Here is a 19,383-nt window from a genome sequence, read left to right on the forward strand (position 1 = left end):
GCACACACACATGCACAAATATAGGTCTACACATGCGCGCACACACACCCTTTCCCCAGGGCTATAGGATTAAGAGGTCTGTCTGGCTGACAGCGAGCCCTTCCTTCCCACGTACCCTGTCAATTCCCTCCCTCCCTGCTGCCTGCTCGGCCCATCGGCCCTGCTCTGCCAGCCAGGGAGGAGGACACACCTGAACTTGACATCGATCTGACTGAGCTTTTCTCAGCACCACACACACAACATGCATAATCACAAACGCCACAATAGACAATATCTGTGTCTGTATAAAATGTGTCTGAAAACAGAACACAAAAAAACATGAATATTGGAGTAAATGATATAACAAAATTTGCATTTTGCTACCAAAAAAAAAAAATTATAATGATGCAGGGACTTCTGTAAACACTCAAGTGATGACTAACCGTTTTTATTTTTGAAATGTATTTAATTTACTTGAAAACATGTAAAATAAGCTTTTTAACTAAATATTAATTTCACTACAAAAACTTTTACATGTTACGCATGTAAAATCAATTAATCTTTTTTTTATAGGTTCATTGAAATTAACAAATGAACTAATTGAATAAAATAATCTTTCTGAAACCTATAATCACAAACAGGACACCCTACAGTTTTAAAGGGGTGGTTAATTATGCTTTCACTTTTTTAACTTTAGTTAGTGTGTAATGTTGCTGTTGAATAAACAACATCTGAAAAGTTACGACGCTCAGAGTTCAATGCAAAGGGAGATATTTTCTTTTAAAGAATTCGCTGTTTAATGAATACAACAAACTCCTGGTAGGGACTACAACAAGCTTCTTCTTGGGTTGGTGACATCACAAACCCCCAAATTTAAATAAACCCTGCCCCCCAAGAACACGCAACAAAGGGGGTGAGGCCATGTTGGGCTTGCTTTAGAGAGGAGGAAGAGTTGTTGTAGTAGAGTGTTGTTGCCATGCTGTCATTTTACGCCAGACTGCTTCACAAATGAGGGTCAATTGAACACTGCATTTGCACAAAAGAGTAACATGATGGCAGATGATAGTCGATGAGTTGAATCAACTCCACAGCAAATACATAAATTTATTCACTAACCATTCTGAAACAACTAGTTGCATTCTAGAAAGTTGTAAATTCTTAATGAGTTTCTTTATCAGTGTTTGACTCCGGTTTGAACAATGTATGGCTGAACACAATTACTGACAATCGTCATTTTTTGGAGCAGCTCATTTGCATTTAAAGGGACACACACAAAACGGTGTGTTTTTGCTCACACCCAAATAGGAGCAAATTTGGCAAACTATAATAAATGACCTGTGGGGTATTTTGAGTTGAAACACAGACACATTATGGGGACACCAGAGACTTATATTACATATTGTAAAAGGGGCATTATAGGCCCTATTAAGGACTTTAAATGTGACTTTTGCAAGTCATTGAGATCACAAGTGTGCCACTTGGTACAGCACCACAGATAACACTTCATGAAGAAAAGAAAGAGACACATTTTCTCTGGACCTTGAATTCTTAGTCACTCACTATAAGTTGCACAACAATATCATTTCTACCGCTTTGCAATCCTGACCAACTCACTCATTCCTCTTCACCTGTGTTTGAAAACAGCATATGTGATCCTTTTTTTAAACACACAGATACTATCTGACCAGTCGTAGTGGGTCAGTGTTTATGTGAGGCTTCCTGTCAGGCAGGCTGTGCTAGTGTCTCTGCTCGAGCACCAGATTCTTTAAGAGTCATGGCCTTGAGAGGGAGGAAAAAAATGAGTGTGGATAATAGGCCTGTTGTTAAAAGAATGGAGGAGAGAAGGAACAAGTGAAAGAAAGTGGGAATGAGAGGGGAGGAATATTAAAGACAAGCAGATCCTGTTTCACTTTCCAGGTCATCCAGGGGCTGCTGCTTAACTTGTTGTCATTACTTATGTAAATTTGTCCCAGCTGGGTGTCTTTGGCTATTGCATCGCCTCTCGTTATTTTTTCAGACTATAAATGAATGTCACTCATTTTTTGAAGTTCATTAATACTAACCGTCTGAATCAATAGGTTCACCCAAATGGTGCTCCTCTTTAGTTATGTAACACCGCATTTTGTCCACCAAAGTGTTTTAGCCAGATGAAAACGCTAGGCTCTTTGCTGAAAATGCCTAGCTATGAGCGCTTCGGCAGCACAGTGCTTTCTTTTTTTCAGTTGAGGCACCTCACTTGCTATGATACGGAATATTCGCAGGAGTGTTAGTATCTCATTTCACATATGGTTTGTTTCTGTATTGTTTCTATATAAAAATGTCAATACAATGTAAAGTATTTGCTCTGGCACTTGTTTTAATTTATTTTGTTCCATTATTATGCTTGCTGTTGTCATCTGTTGACGTTGTACATGCAGAATGTGGTGGTTGGTCTGTGTTGTATTTGTCCCGCCCCTCCACCATTGTGATTGGTCAGCTGAGTACAAAGTGACAGTGATGAGAGCTGCATTTTACCCAAAGTTGAGCATTCTTTATCTCTCAGCAACCAATAAAAAACACTCAACGCCTCGCTATGCTCAATGCTTTAAAAATGCAGTGCTCCCATTGAAAACAATTGGAAAAATATGCTAGCCTTGGACACATGGCCTTAGTTGCACCATGTTCATCGCTGATGCAAACTGCTGACCAATCATACCACAAGTTACTGCTGAAAATAAGCCCCCTTTAAGGTATATTTGGGTATAGATTTTTTTTAAATGATTATACTCGTATTCATGCCTAGGTTTTACAGGCATTGGGATGTGTAGACACGTACAGGTAGATTTGCGCTGCGATAAAAATATGCAGCGAGCCACCATCGGGGCCTGCGCCAGCAAAGCTGGGCTTCAATTTGAGCTGTGGTGATGGACGGCTAATGAGAGCAAAAAAATCCATCCCGTATAACAACAAAATACCACTGACACTCCCGATCGCCGTATTCCCGAGATGAGACAGAAAAAAGGCGAGGAGAAATGAGAGCTGGAGGAAGACAGGCAGGGAATGAGAACGAGGGAGAGAGAGAGGGAGAGAAAACTCACAATGATGACACGTAAGAGCAAAGAGCGATTAAGGATTTACTTTCAAAAGGGCCTCCATTGATCTTTTTTGATAGACCTGCAATAAATCAAACCAGATTGACTCACATGAGAACGAAGTCTAATCCTTTAGTCAGATCCAGAAGAACTCAAACCAAACCAGCTGTTAATTTAGGCTTTACAAGATAAAGCAGGCGAAAGCCAACCTGATGTACCCTAGGGCAGGGGCTTACATCATCTCTGTAAAGCAATCAACTTATTGCCAGTTTGGAGAGGTAATCAGAGTGCACACTGGGAGGAGAGAGAATTACAGGGGAGGAGAAAGTAAGAAAAGACAGAATTACAGGGGAGGAGAAAGTAAGAAAAGGACCAAAATGCAGAAATGAAGAGGCTGTATGAGAAAAGCAGACAGAATATGGAGAAGTGGGGGGGAAAGATAAAGAGGTCCAGAAAACAGGTCAAGGGTTATTGCATGCTAAAATATGGAGCCATGTTAGAGATATGGCAAAATGTGAGAAGGAGGCAGTGCAGGCTCTATTTCTTGACTGAGAACCCTGTAATTTCCCTGTATGTTTGGCCCTATGCCCATGGCCAGTGCCACCTCGGTCATGCCCGGTCAACCACACCGAGTCAGCGCCATAGCCAGCCATGCTAATTAAACCAGTTATTTTTGTGTAAGTATTTTTCTTCACCAAACTTTATTTTTCGGACAGACGGAAGGATCGAGACACGCCATCCTGTCTTTTCTGGTTACTTTTCTAATGTCTTTTTCAGACCCACATCCTGTTGGTGTATGAATAAAGGAGTAGAAAGACGTATACATGGAAAAAATATCAAACAATAAAATATATAAACAATTAATTGTTTATATAATAATTACTGTTATATTTCTACTACTACTATTTTATTATTAGAAACAATATCACAATAATAATAATAATAGTAACATTCTTGAATCTGATCTAATCTAATCTTTATTATTATAAATAAATAAAGTATGTAAATGTATGTATAAAGACATAAGAAGAAAATCAAGGATGTTGTTGATTTGGGCAGTGACAGGGATGCATCACTCAAACACACCCAGACACACATCCACTCATTAGGTACCATGTTCTTGCCTTTAATGTTCTGTTTACTACACACAACAAGATCAAATCTGAAATCCAATTCCAGGCCTGACCAGGGCCTTTCACTTTGGTTCTGAGGGTGCCTTGAAAAAAGCCAGGCTTGTAGTCTCTGGAAAGTGTCCAAGGGAAACTGAGGCTCAAGAGTCCAAACAAAACCCCAGGTGAAATCAGAGTAAAAGCAGGAGCCCGCATCCCCACCTCCCTCTGACACACTGCCTGCACACAGGGATCACTCAGACTTTGGGTGTCTGCTCTACCCAACTAAATTGAAGTTAAACGAGCCAGGGGTTTGACACACATGTGCACATCCATGTAAAGAGCTTGGCACTTCTGCAGCGCTCTGTTGCGCATACTATCTTTAGCGCTGAACTGAGGTCCTTGCCGCCCCTCCTCCTCCTCCTTTTAGCGGGTGTACCACTCAGACTCGTGCCTTCCACCACCCTCCCCACAGGGTCACACTTTTAATTACACAGAAACAGTAATCCCATCAGACAGATGGCAAACAGACTGTCACCCAATGACTTTATGCCCAATTGAATCATTACTGATGTTATTTGCTAAATTATACCAAAACTGAACAACACCGCCGAGCGGGATTTTCACGAGAAGCTAGCGAAAGCAGATGTGCCCTCCTGTTGAGCATCTGTGACAGAGATCAAGAAGGCGTGAAGATGGGAAGTGGAAGCTGGGTCTGTTTTAAATGAATAATATTCTAATCAGTGCAAGCAAATGCAGACTGTTATTATCCGTTGTGGAAAAAAACAAACAAACAAAAAAAATGATTCCTCTACTGGACAAGACATTTCCAACCAACTTGGTTTGGTAAACCACATAACAAGCACAATTGAGAAGTGACGAGAGTTCTTCTCTTAAAAGAGCCAGTGCGTTTGGTTTATGAGCTTTGCTCGGCACCGCCGTTTGTCTTTGGGGAACATCCCAAGAATCCACTCTTTCCTGAAAACCAAACACAGAGATTCAGTCCACAACCTTGCTGCCAGAGCCCATTCATTCTTTCTCTTGCTCATTCCCTCACTCACTCTTTCTTTCTCCGTGTCTCTCCCTCTTCTTTTCCTCTGCCCATGACTTCTGTAAACAATTAGCGGTCGCCTCTTCCAGAGTCCCAGACCACAGCACCCCGAGCGTTAAACTATGCAATCTCCCAATCAGTCCCTCAACATAAATTACAGCTTGCGACATCGTTTGGGAAAGAGACGCACCTTGGTGCCAATAAACAAACAATTCCCATAAAATTGTTTTTGACAGAATACAAAACTCCAAACTCAGTCAGAGTCATGACTATATGAGCCATAATAAAGTCAATAAAAATATTTGGGGACCATAATCTTGGCTTGCAGCAGGGCCTGATTGCTCACCTGTTGTGTTGCTTGGTGTTAATGTAAGTCTGATTGGTGCATGTTCTGGCTGGGGCCCAGGGTGTAGTATTCCATGCTGGGTGGCTAGACTTCGTGCCGCAGATGGGAGCAGCTCCTCAGCCCAACACTAGAGCAGTAAATCTACATTTAACCATTGGGGGACAGGCCACACCATAACGTAACACTAACATTTTCCATTTCATAAAACACAACGCGGCGAAGGCAGAAGTTTTTCTTTGTGCTCCCAGAGGGTTTTAATTATTGTTCCTTAGCTACCATAAGGCAGAGGGCATAGGGTCATAGCTTAAGACAACAACTCTGTCACTAAATCCAATTATTTTAAGACCAGCTCAAATTAGTTCATATAGAATAGCTGTTTGAAAATATTGTCCCCTGCTTGGCCCTAAAAAGACTGGCAGATTCCCTACAAACCAAAGCTGTTGCATCTCGAGGCATGTCCGTTACTGTAAAGTGATCTAAGTAGCACCCAGAAAACTTCCAAACTTTTTTTTTTAATCCTTTCCTAAATATTAGTCAATAGGCTGCTGACTGCATGTGTTCTTGCATGAAAACATGTGGGAGATACCGGAAAAGGACCTGGAAAAGGACCTGAAGAGAACTTGAAAAGGACCTAAAGAGCTCTGCAAAGGGGACCAACCAGTTATGAAGGAGATGGGGGAGGGGGGTTCCTGGTACACACAAAGCAGAATTAATCATAATTTATCATCAGGAGGAGGCAGTCGGGAGGAAGCCGGAAATTACTAACATAAATGCTACTAAAAAGAGAGGTTTTTGAAAATAGCCACAGAATTTCAGGGAACAGCAGTCACATCCGCCAAAGCATCTTTGGTTCTCTGTTCTGTAATAAGGCAGAAGAAATTTGCAACCAAATGACTGTCAACATAAAATTTGCACAGACTTAAGTAGCATCAGTAAGATCTGACCACAAAAAGCAACATGAGTGGTTCTCCTCAAGTGTGCGGTTGCACTCCTGGAGTCCGATCTCAGGAGGCGAGTGCGTCGAGTGTGTAAGGCCACACAGCAGCTGTGAGAACGGCACAGGGCCAGCTGCTTCCTCGCCGGCTCCGATTTCCTGACCTCATAGCCTGAGAAGCACACAGTCAGGTGACCAGATCTAAAACCTTCCTCATGTCCTCAACCACCCGAGCACAGACTCTTTGGCAAAGGGCACCTGAACGTCTTTCTGCTTTCAAAACCTTTGCTGTGTTCACCTTGTTAACAAAAGACTTTGGTTCAATCTGTGGCCGAGCTCTGTAAACCGATGCCTTTTTCCTCATAGAGTTCCCCTGGCTCTGACCACGGTGTTTGCATACCACAAATCTTGCGTAACCGTCAAGTGGTTTCTCACCAACGAGACTTTACATTAATGGAGTAGAGGATATTCATCCACTCTAAATCAATAGTGTGAAAGCCAGGCAGATTGACATGCCTATGGAGAGGAACTCTTGTTTACCCAAGTAAAGTTACAAAAAGAGAAAGTCCCTAGTTCCACTTTAGGATTGCGAAGACTTTCTCTTCGCAAATCCTAAAGTGGAAGACAACAGTTCTGTTCAAAGTGTTGGTCAATACTTTCGTGCCCTTCAGAAGGATAATGAGATGGACGGAAATGGGCATGCAGAGGTGATGGTAAGCTGCCTGTGATAGTGGCCTCAGCTTTGCGTGCCTTGAGTAAATAGCAGCCTCTATACAGTAATTGTAACTTAATTGTAAAAACAAGGAGAGTTCAGGGAGAATGTCATCGTCAAACTAGGTCAATGAGGGCCCTACTTCAGCATGACTAAGCTTCTGACCCGGTACTGCTTCCTCAACCTGTCTTCCTCACACCCTGAGTGATTTAGTTGGTAGACTAGTCATGATTGAAGACTCTAGGGGTGTGTTAAGCCACGTTCTGTGAGCCACCCTACGGAGCGTGGCCCTCTCCCCGGCTCATTTGAACCGCAATCCTGCTCTTTTGCTCTCAGTGCATCTTTTTGTCATTTGAGAGCTCATGCCCCATTTGTATTATCCACTGAAATGACAGGCGGAGGAAGAGGAGGGGGGTTGATGGGAAAAAGGAGGGGCTTCGGGGAGTCAGCCACAAGGAGACAGCTCCAACTAAACATCCACAATCCCCCTGGTTGAGACAAACACACACACACACGCAAACCCATGCACACACTCTCCTTGACTAATGTGCCACGACACTCGTACATCACCCACAAATTGGACAAATGAATTAACCACGGCCCCTGGTTAGCGTTTCGGGCTTTAAATGGATTTTCCCTCTCCTGGCCTAGCCAATAATTGCATTTATCCATCTTGTTGAAGCGCGGTTTACACACTTGCTAACATCATGCCAATCCAGGCTACATTTTCTGCTCCAATGGCAGGAGAAGAGGAGATTTGTCATTGGATCATAACAGGTAATTCAAACAACAATTAGTTTGATGACTCCCCCGTATGTCAATGTCTGGCTTCCCCACAGGCAGGGTTTGTAGCAAGGGGATCTTCTGTCGCTCTTAAACCACCCCACACCCTCCCCAGTCTCTCTATCTCTCAGTCATCCTGCTTACTGAGATGAATTGAGCTCCACAGCTTTTTAGTACCGCTCATCCACACCACTAGGTGCTAGCAAACAGCATCTCCAGTAAATGTGGCTTGCAACTACAGACCCTGAATTTCTCACACACACTCCGTTAGCCCAACACAACACTTGTGTCGAAGGCTGTTGCAGGGGTCATCTGTGCGCTCACAAGTGTTTGAACAGTAGTGCATTAGACACTCCAGGGCCCACAGGACAATTGGGCTATGTAAACACTGTGGGACTTCCTTCCCCACAGACCTCAAGATCTGGACTAAGACGACCCACTCCCACCTCCCATACTGTAAGACAGCACACACAGTTAAGAAACTTCACATACATCATTCAACACAACGAATGAGTGAAGTCAAGGCTTCTACATAAAAACCAGACCATTTTTAAGATTAAAGCTTTCATGGTTCTCAACATAGTTCTCAAACTCTGGATAATTTTTCCTCTCTGTGACCTGAAATCTTTCACTTCGACGCCCCATGCTATGACAAAGCAGGCAACTTATCTTTATTGATATTTGAAAAATGCAAAGCGTGACGGCCCATAAAGATACAGGAGCCGTAAAGCTGAAGATAAAGAAAAACTGCCGGTTCTAAAGGGCATCTAGACAAACGGCACACTGCCGCTGTCGCTCGCCTATTCCATTCCAGCGTTGCTTAAACTGATTGCTGGCTAAAGAAAACAGCTCCAGGTCAGGATTAAAACCTCTTTCCTTATAAATCACTCCTACTCATTGCTAAATCTTTCCGTTCACCAGATAGCTGGTGGAGAGAGATCACTATTCACTATGACTGGCGAGCAGTCATCATCTCTATGCTGCTGAATTACACATCCTCTATGTCAGCGTTCAGATCTTAACACTGTGAAAGGACATTGGTTGCAATCAGACACCACATCTACCACCTCTGGCTAACACTGATCAGACTCACAGAGCCCTAGGGGAAGCTGGCCAAAGATACACCTCCATTCAATTATACCCCTCGCTCACAACGCAATTGACAATTCGTTCAGCGAGGGAAGTCAATTCCCTACGTTTTAGAATCGACCGTACTGAGTGTTCACACCATCCTCTAATGAGATGTAGCTAGCGACAGTTGATCCAGGCTAATCCTTAAGGGTGAAACGTACAAACAAACAAACCAACATTTCCTACAGTCTGTGCTAAAAACATTTAATGTGTACACTGGAAGTGTTGACAATTCCCTATAATTTGATTCGAGTCCCTATGTGAGCTTTATCCTCAGACACATCAACATGGCAAAACTGGTATTCAACCATGTGTCAACGTACAATGCTAATCAGCTGAAATATTATCTATATTGTTTGAAAGCCATTGAGCAGGATATGGCCAATGAAATAGCATAATGCAAGGTTCCAGGAACATCATCGCAAGCCCGTTATTTAACATAGGGGATGGTTATCTTCAGATACGGGAAGATCTCTACAAAAAAAAAAAAAAAAAAAAAAAAAAAAAACAACAACTCAAAAACATGTTTTATAGTTCATAAAGCACCTATCTCTGTTAACGCATGCAAATATTGGCCTGTTGTACCTCTAATCTTAATATAAAACCCAGATTAGCGGATTAATTTCCTTCAACCCTGGTAGAAAATCTCCTTCACCTTTTGTTCAGTTCTGAATGCAGAACCTTTGCTAGAAACAAGCATGCAATAAACTCATTAGTGAACAGACAAGCACACGCGCATCCACACGCACACACACTCTGGGCCCAGCTCAGAGTTTATCCCTTGGCAATTAAAAGTTTAATTAGAAGATTAAAAATACATGGGCTGAGTTTTATCACCTATTACTTTCTCAATTATGTGCTTTACCCATACAAAACGATCCCAACATATCTACAGGAATTAATTCAGATTATCGAAGTAAACAGGATTTCACCTTCTGCAATGCAATGTTATAGAATCTCAATTTGCAATCAGAGGTAGAAGACAAACTTGTCAGTGTCATATTAAATTAGCTCACTTCCTTATCAAAGAGAAACATTTCACAGGACGGAATAATAAATACAGAAGCAAAACAGGGACTGGTCAGGCTTCATCTTTTTTTAGAAGCTTCAATAACATGCCTTAATGAAGATAAATTTGTCCTACTTTTGTGTTTAAAAATAGATGCCGACAGGTTTTTATTTGTTTTACTGTTGAAGCTCTGTGTAGAAGTTTAACTGAAAATGTACATCAGTGACAGATTTCCTGTGTAATGGTCACTTTATCAGGCTTTTTTATCAGAGGAGAATATTTACCACATACTCTGATGTCATTGTGTTTTCTGTACTAGTGATCCACGTGACAATTTCAATCATAATGTTTTAAAGTCTGATAACGAATGATGTACAGTAAAAAGACTTTGCGCCAATGAGCACAAGACAAACACATGCTCTTTCAATGGAAACTTGCTCACTCCTATCATTAAGCATACAAGTTAGATGGCAGCTCCAGAGAGCATGTGTGTGCACTTTGGCCCAACCCGAGCATGTTCCAATCCAAACAAAAGCCCAGTGCAACCAAATTCCGCCAGCGTCACCCAAGCCTCTGTGCTGGAGAACTTCCAGCCGACATTTTGATGACGAAGCGGGAATCAGGAAGCATTAATAACTTAGCCTGATTCATTAAAAAAAAAAAGTTAAAGGAGGAGGAAGGGGGGAAAAAAATGCCACACACAAGGCCTGTCCATCAAACATGACTATAAACTTGTCACCTCCTCCTTGTCGTTTTTCAGGCCCTGCTGTGTTTTTTCTATCCTTCATTTTTTTTTCTTAGTAGATAAATGCCTGGGGGCTCTATTGTTTGGAAATCTAACCAGGAACTGTCGCCACTCTCATTGCTCCCACATTAGCAGCAATTATGCGCCCTATTCAGACTGTCTTTGTGCATCTCCCTCCTCTCCGTCTTCCATATCCCCCACTATGCCATGGCGGGCAAATCGACCTCGCTTTTTCCCGCTTTTCATAATCCCCTGCTCCAGTCCAGCATACTGCACATGGTAAACTTCTCTAAAACAAGCAAAGCAAAACATTCCTTCACAATAAGATTTACAATAAAGTTCTGAATATTAAATCTAAAATGATGATTTAATTGAGAGGGGTTCTGTCCTGCAAATGATCATAATTTATTTTACTGTGAACACAAAACCACACTAGCATACATTCTGAAATAAAATAAATCAACTAGGCCTATATATTGAAAATAGATTTGTTAGAGCAAGTTGTCACATTTTTATTGGGTCAAGCAAGCGGTCACATATATTTTAAATGTAGTGGATTATAAAAATCCACAAATTATAACATTTGTTGGCCAAAATATTATATCTTTGTATGTTTCCCTTTTACATTTTTCCCTTTTCATAATTGTTTAATAAAGCTTTCCTGAAAAAGTCTTTCATAGTCTGCATTCAGTCTGACAACATGCCACACCAATTTCACAAAAAAGTGTTTAATGATCTGCATTTTTTTTTTCTTTTCTGGGCAACAACAGTGGAAATGTTCAGTTGCTTTTTATAGCCAGAATGCAGAAAATTATTTCCAAAGATCATATAGAACTATATATATATATATATATATATATATATATATATATATATATATATATATATATATATATATATATATATATATATATACACACACACACACACACACATTGACTTAAAATAAAAATCTGAAATAGCTAATTGTATTTATAAAATGTTAATGATCTAACTCATATATTATACAATCAATATTAATGATCTAACTCACTCTTGAATACTGAAACAGAAATGTTTACTGTAGATTAAACTATATCGAAGCAAATATGTGAAAATTTCAGTTGTGAACAAAACACTAGTTTGTATCATAAAAAAAAAGGTCTGGGCTCTTAACATATAAACATTTACCCATATATTTGTGTATTAGGATTGAAAATTACATCATCTGCCAAATTGTATGCAAATGCCAGTACTTTCATAGATTTTCATTTGGAAACTTGCATTTAAATTCTTGCACTTCTTGTAATCAATGGATATTTAATAGTCATTGACTCAGAAGGCCTCAACACCGGTGCTGTCACCCCCATCACAAACCCCCATCAGTAAAATCTGCCCGTCATATAAGAATTCACACGCAGCTATCATACAGCTGCACAGGCCTGCACGCGGTGCATGTGCACAGAAAGAGTAATTTCATTTCCATGTTTCAGGAGCCCCTCAGCGTGTAGGCCATCAGTAGGACTATATTTAACAGATGACAAAAGTTGCATTCCAGACGTACAGTACAATCTTTGTGTTGATCTTTGTGTATGGAAATAAATGGTGAAGAGGAGAGAGGTGAGGGGCGGGGTCAACAACACACAGCTGCTAAGCCAATGCAGCTCCATGAGACAGAGAATTTACAACAGCATTTATCTGAGTTCCCCATTTATCAGTTACAGGACAGGATTGCGTTTGCAGCTTTAAAAACAAATGCGAAATCAAGAAAAAGACAACTGTGGCATCCGATAAAATTGGAAAAAATTGTCTACTTCTATTTATTTGCGATGCGATTAGGAAATTCTTAACAGTCCACATCCGAACAAGAAACCTTCATTAACTACTGAACTAGTGCAGAACATTGTGTATACACAATGCTGCCTTAAAAAACACCAGCGTGACACAGGGAGAAAGAGAGAAACAAAAAAAACACCAGGTTATTTTCACACACGATCATAGAGAGCAGCCTGCCAAAATCATCAACGTAAGACAATTGAGCACGGCAAGCAGAAGAAGAAAAAAAAAAAAAACATCTCAGTAAATATTTACAGCACAAACCTTTTCCATTCATTTACCAAGCACTAACAAAACCGTACTGTACTCTTTCACGGCCCACCCCCTCCGACCCCCCCACCCACATCTGCGATTCATTGACTTTACAATTTACCACATGTCGAGATGGGAGAGGTCGGGACTCTATCTGAATCACGACACAAATATGCGAGTGATTTATTGTTTTAAAAACCATGGGCCGATTTAGTGCAACTCCACTCTTCCTGAGCATTACTCCTATTGGCAGACCATGAACAATTACAGTTTGGACTAATTAAGCCCTGAGAATGTGCTGTGCGCCGCTAATGTCTCACAGGCCCCGCTTTCAGTTTAATGGTGCCAAACTTTGCTCCCCAAACTTAACTTGCACAAATCCAAAACAGATTGCACTTTTTTTATGGGTGTTTATCAAGCCCTAGCAAACAGAAACCTTTTGGGGTTTTTTATTTTTTGTGTGTGTGTGTGTGTGTGTAGGATGGGAGGAGGAGGGAAAAAGAAAAGGAGGAGAAGGAAAGAGTGGTGGAGGGAGAGAAAGAGAGAGCCTTGCTGCCTTCCGCCATTCTTTGTAAACAAAAGTGATTTGCAAAACAAAAGGATGGCAACCTTCTAAATAAACTGGGAGTGTATTTTGTGGAGAGCGGCACAAAACGCGAGCGCGTAGCTCGGTGAGCCCCCTGCGGATAGCAATTAGGGGCCATTAACATGTAAAGCCAATTTGATAAGGTATGAGTCTATCCCTGTAAATCCGTATTAAACTATCTCCTGCACCTCACACGACAGGCTATTCAGCACACATAATCCATACGATAAACCATTGTTATTGACGTCTTAGCCTAAAAAGATTCAGACATGGTTTATTAAAATATGTACATGCGAGGCTACACGAGGGATGAATGCATCTTTAGTAAAAATTACAATTTGAAATTAATTGATTTAAAACGCAAAATCAATTTATTACATTTTAAATTAAATTATAAATTAAAATATTCTACTAAAAAAAAATTGTAAACAATATTCCAGGCCTCCACCATGCATCTCTATTTCTTTGCTCCAAATAGCGGAGAGTTAATTTGGGTGTTGCAAGTTTGTCTTTTTTTATATTTTGTTCCTTTTTTAAACTATGCATAATTATACGTTGAAACCTGAAACCTCTGCCAAAAGTCTGCAGGCCTAAGGAATTATGGGGCCAGGGGTGGCGTCAAATATCTTAACATTCATAAGTCAGAGAGGCAGTAAATAAACCCAGCGGATTTACGGACATAAAGCCCCCTGCCAGAACTCAGCCGGCCAGACCTCTGCTCTACCTCGCTTTCCCCCTCTCCTCAGACCTGTTGAGGTGTGATTTTAGCCTACAGCCACCCAGTTAACCCAGCACCTTTCCAACCACAACACACACGGAGAGTGTGTCCGCAGCCGTGTGTCCGCCACGCAAACTGCTCTCGATGAAAGGGGGAAGAGTAGCTATTGTCTGCAGTTTTTAGAGTGGAAAAAAAAGAGGGCATTGTCAAATTGCTAAATGCTACCAAATCATCATAAAGCTTCTCCGATTGAGGTGGTTGGAAATACAAACTCCTCGCTATTACAGCTCTCAGAGGTCAGATGAATTAAACTCGCTCTCTGCCTTCACTCAAACACACACTAAGGAAAAGCATTTCATCACTATAGCAAGAACAAGCCATCAGGGAAATTCAGCTGACACAAGGCCTATGTAAATAAAATAATATATATATAAATATAAAAAAAAGGGCATCTCTGATATCAACCATTTACACCAGCATCCGACTTAAATAATGTGGAAGTAGCAAATGTATCCTGAAATCAAAACACTGGTTCAATAAATATATACAAATGCAATAAAACTGGATATTATCATCTGATAAATTTAATACAATTGAGATTTAAAAAAAATAGAAAAAAGGAAAAAGCTAAGAAATTCTAAAAAGCACATCATCTGCAGCAAAACCCAACAAGCCCTGTGCATTCGTTAAACGGAGCGACAGCTAATCGATGCTCAGGTGAATTATTTATCCTCTACTTAAGTAATGCGTTTATGAATACAACGGCTTTCAACTTCAAAGCGGTGTGGGTCGGACGCCCAGGCAGCTCATAGGTAGCAGACCTCATGGCAAAGAAGCGGGGTGAAGGACTACAGCACGATGTCAAAGACTGAGATCTGTAGGCCTCGTTACAGTAAGAGATCAAACATTACAACGTACAACTATAAAGAAATTCATTATATCTATGGGTTTAATATTTTGGCTAGAGGGCCAGAACTGACCTAGACTGACTAGGGGAGGAAATCAAACAATGATCCTACTTCCATGGGAGATTGCTAAATTTATTCTCAGTAGCCAAAAATGAATAAGCCAGCGATTTAGACAGGGCTCCATCTCAGCAGGAAGAGGAACTATCAGACTATGAGCTCTGGTAGCAGCATCTCTGAGATTCTTACCTACCATACAGAAGACACGCTTATGTGTCAAATACATCTTTCATATTCTGTCTAATTTATGCACAGTTGCAGTGGTCATACTGATGCTTTCATAATTTTTTTGTGCTTTTGTTTATATGTGAATGTTTCTAATGTGCATTTACATCAGTAAAGAAATTACCAGCAAGTGAAAAACAGATTAAGCAAAAAGGCATGTTTTGGGAAGCACGCAATATCAGTGACAAACACAAACAGCCAGAGATGTTTCTACAAAAATGTTCACTGATACTAGAAACAGGAGAATTGCCTTATAAAAAAAAAATAAAATATATACAAAATTTCACAGCAGTACATTTTGAATGTAGTCATTTACGTAATTTCAGGTTACACCACATGTCATTGTCATAAAGCGCACCTTCACGTTTCAGATTAAACCTGGAGCTGATTATGAAAATCAGGAATGACAGCAAGGTTATACTGCACAATTTTCCTTATCCTTTTTATGTTATTTCTACAACAATGACATTTAAATATATATAAAATATCAATCGTGAATAAAAAAATTAACCTACTAATTCTTCCTGGTGCCAGACAACTATGCAAAGATAAAATAAACAACAATCTCTATTTACACTGAAATATCACACATATATTCCTATTACATGTTATTCAACCTATTGCATGCTCTAAACAAAAAGTCCATCATGCCATGACAAAATGTTAATGCAAACATAAAATACATTATATTTAATGTGCATTTAAATCAAATGTTTATTAATTTTAAAATATTTCTAACACTACAGTCTAATATTTGACTACACTCAATCATATGAGCAATATTGTGCTTTCATTCTGACAATCACAAATTCATTGACTGACTTCCACTAATTACCATAAACATTTCCCATGATGCTCTTTGGCATTAACATTTATGTGCACTGAATTCTTTAAATAACACAAGCGACATTATGTTAAGCTTGGATAAATTACTCATAAATTAGCTCAGATAAATGACTAATTCCACATTGTACAAATGTTTTCATCATCATGTCATAACAGCATCCATCATTTAAACTGTCAATACTTTGTCAATTTTCAATTCTAGGTGGCAGAAAAAACGCAGAACATAATTATGACATCACTTTGATTTTACATAAAAATGTTAGCTTCAATTAAAATTAAGCTTTAAATTGTTAGGGTTAAATGTTAAATATCAGAAACGCCTTATTTTGAACAACAACAACAACAACGATGATAATAATAATAATAATAACAAAAACAAGGATAATATTAATAATAATAATAATAAAATGGTCAAACATTTCAGTTTTATGAATTCCGAGACATACGCTACTGTAAGTTAAATGTCCAGTTTAAAGCAAACGAGCTAATCCACTAGTTATCCAAGCACACAATTAAAAATAAATAATAGTGTAAAAAGGCAAAATATAAAGCAGAGATAACCTGGCAAGTATGCATATATAGTCGAGGAAAATTAAAGGAAATAATAACAGTTAAAAGTAGCTGTGGCTGTGTGTTTGTGCACGTCATTAAAGAGCATTATGCGTTCCACTGTACTTGCCGCTCGCGCGGGTCTGTTCACGCGCTCGCGGGCAGCGCTCGTTCAGGGCGACAGTGTATCCGCGCGAGCGGCATGCCACTGTACAGTGCAGAGTGAATTGTGGCAGAAGTTCACTAGCCGACCAAAGCAATTCCTAAACATGGACGTGGTGTTTTAGCTACGTGCATGTGGCTGCAGAAACACGTTAAAAACACTTACTGTGCGAGCGGTCGGTGAAAGCGATCCGTTCGGGAGGTACGGGCTCGTGAGGTCGGGAATCATTATAAATGGATAGCCCGGGTACGGTGGGCTCTTGAACAGCCCTCCATCTTGCCTTTTCGCAGCTAACATGGCGGGGGGGAAAAAGAGGAAAACTTTTAGTTTAAGTTACATTCCCAAAAACTTTGTACGTAAGTGAAGAGGCAAACGGAACCGAAGCACAGTGTTGTTGTCCTGTGCAAAAAAGATGATTTAGAGAAAACAAGCACTCACCCTCCTCTAAACTTTCTCTTGTTTTGTCTCTGAAACTTTCAGATCTAGGCGGAGGCCGTCTTTCCGCCTTGAAATGCAACGAAACACAGGGAATGCATTGAATAATCACAGCGAGGAGATCGTTAGCTAGTTAGCAGCGTGTTTAAACAAGAAATGTGCATGTAAACTTCTGGACAAGTCGCGGATTCGCGGTTATTTGTCACTTACCTCGGAATCCGAAGAGCTGTTTTGATTCGTTTCCGACTCGTTTACAAGAGAAGACTTGACATCTGCTAAATCCCTTTCTGCTGAAGAGTTCTCCGAAATCTTTTCCTCCTGCTCGCCTTCGTCTTTGAAGGAAATCATTTCATCGTTCGCACCCAGATCGTCCCCTCCACCGCCGTTCAGCTGCGGCATTTTTCCCGAGGAGCGCTAATTTTGCGGGGGGCCAAAACACCCAAAAGTTTTTAAACCCTTGATCTTGGTGTGATCCCCGAATCCCGAGTTTTAAGTTTAGGGACTCGCAGTGGCGTTTGGCTGGGTGAGTGTTCAAAACTCAAAAAGAAGAGGGCAATCTTGGCAGAAACAGAAGCCGGAGACGGAGCTGAGGCGCTCGGATTGAGGGAGTTGAAGTTGGTCGGAGTGGTTTTCAGTTCAAAGGCGGCGCTGATTGACAGATAGAGAGGGATGGAAATAGAGAGAGTCTGGATTCGGGATTATTGACAGGGAGAAACACACAAGAAAAAAACTAATGAGATTCAAACAGGGAGGGACTTGAAGTGACGTTTTCATAAATAGAGAGGGGCAGGAAAAAGTACTGGAGGGGGAAAAGGGCTTGAACGAGAGCGAAAGAGAGAGAGAGAAACAGAGAGAGGGAGAGGAAAAGAGCTTTTGGTGAAGAGAGCAGGACAGTTAAAGCGAGTCGCCCCTGTTTGCTTTTGTACAGGAATGAATGGGAAAATAGGCGGAAGACACTTGTGCGATAGTCTGTATGTATCTGAGCTGTGAAACGGCGCACAGCTAGAATCATACGGGTTTCCTTATTTTCTGCAGTTGTTTTAGGATGTGCTAGTGGGCTGAAATAACCCCACTCCCTCCAAACTTCAACTCAAATGAGAATAAACTCTGAATTGCTCCAAATCAAACCTATTTAACATTTTACTCAAGCCAGGGAAAATATGAAGCAATCATTCAAATGACATGTAGCTGTTTTTATGGGCGTTTTAAATGTGATCAATTGCAGAACAGACTGACATTATTCTACATATTCATTATGTCAACATTTTTTTTTTCAATCTATTTAACTTGTCACAATAAATTATGTCATCACTGATTAAACTGAAAGTGGTCAACAAGTGTAACATATCACTGCAGCATAATTTTATGTGCCTAAATATGCACATGTATGTTTGTATATTATACACACACGCATAGATATATGCATACAATGCTATGTATCTGAATATATTTATACATAAAAATACATTAAATATGTAATGTATATAATACACATATTATACACTATATATAACACAATATGATATAATGCAGAACTGTTTTGTGTGTGTACATTGTATCATATTGTGTATATATTTGAATATATAATGTATTGTTTGTGTGTATGTATATATATATATATATATATATATATATATATATATATATATATATATATATATATATATATATATATATATATATATATATATATATATATATATATATATATATAGGCCAGTATTAGAAATAGGTTGGTTTTGAGACAGACAGGCTGGAGTGTGTGCACGGGCTAATTGAGGCTGAATAACCTGTATTCATTATGAATAAAGACAAGGGGGGTGGGGGTTGAATATCCTTGCTCTCGCGTCTCTTCTCTGCAAAAATGCGAGGGCAAACTTTTTTGCATTTCTTGGAGGGTATATGCTTATGGTTTGTTATTTTATGTATTGGAATAAAGCATATAATATATAAAATTGT

At 40.0% G+C, this 19,383-nt stretch overlaps 1 protein-coding gene across 12 annotated transcripts in view; it reads right to left on the reverse strand.

Moving 5' to 3' along the window:
- The window catches only part of tcf7l2 (transcription factor 7 like 2), an 86,972-nt gene extending 68,766 nt beyond the window's left edge, over nucleotides 1-18,206 (reverse strand). For 9 of the 12 annotated variants that reach the window (XM_067369714.1, XM_067369712.1, XM_067369710.1 and 6 more), the window contains exons 1-3: nucleotides 17,635-18,206; nucleotides 17,428-17,494; nucleotides 17,155-17,279 (exon numbers count right to left, since the gene is read on the reverse strand). In XM_067369714.1, coding sequence (XP_067225815.1) covers nucleotides 17,155-17,279; nucleotides 17,428-17,494; nucleotides 17,635-17,823 — 381 coding nt within the window. In that variant the 5' untranslated portion in view covers nucleotides 17,824-18,206. The remainder of the gene's footprint in view (nucleotides 1-17,154; nucleotides 17,280-17,427; nucleotides 17,495-17,634) is intronic. The other 3 variants (XM_067369713.1, XM_067369706.1, XM_067369703.1) reach the window with 1 other exon arrangement.
- Between the last annotated feature and the right edge of the window lie 1,177 nt (nucleotides 18,207-19,383).

This window comes from Chanodichthys erythropterus, chromosome 19 (genome assembly GCF_024489055.1).
Source record: "Chanodichthys erythropterus isolate Z2021 chromosome 19, ASM2448905v1, whole genome shotgun sequence".
Taxonomy (NCBI): domain Eukaryota; kingdom Metazoa; phylum Chordata; class Actinopteri; order Cypriniformes; family Xenocyprididae; genus Chanodichthys; species Chanodichthys erythropterus.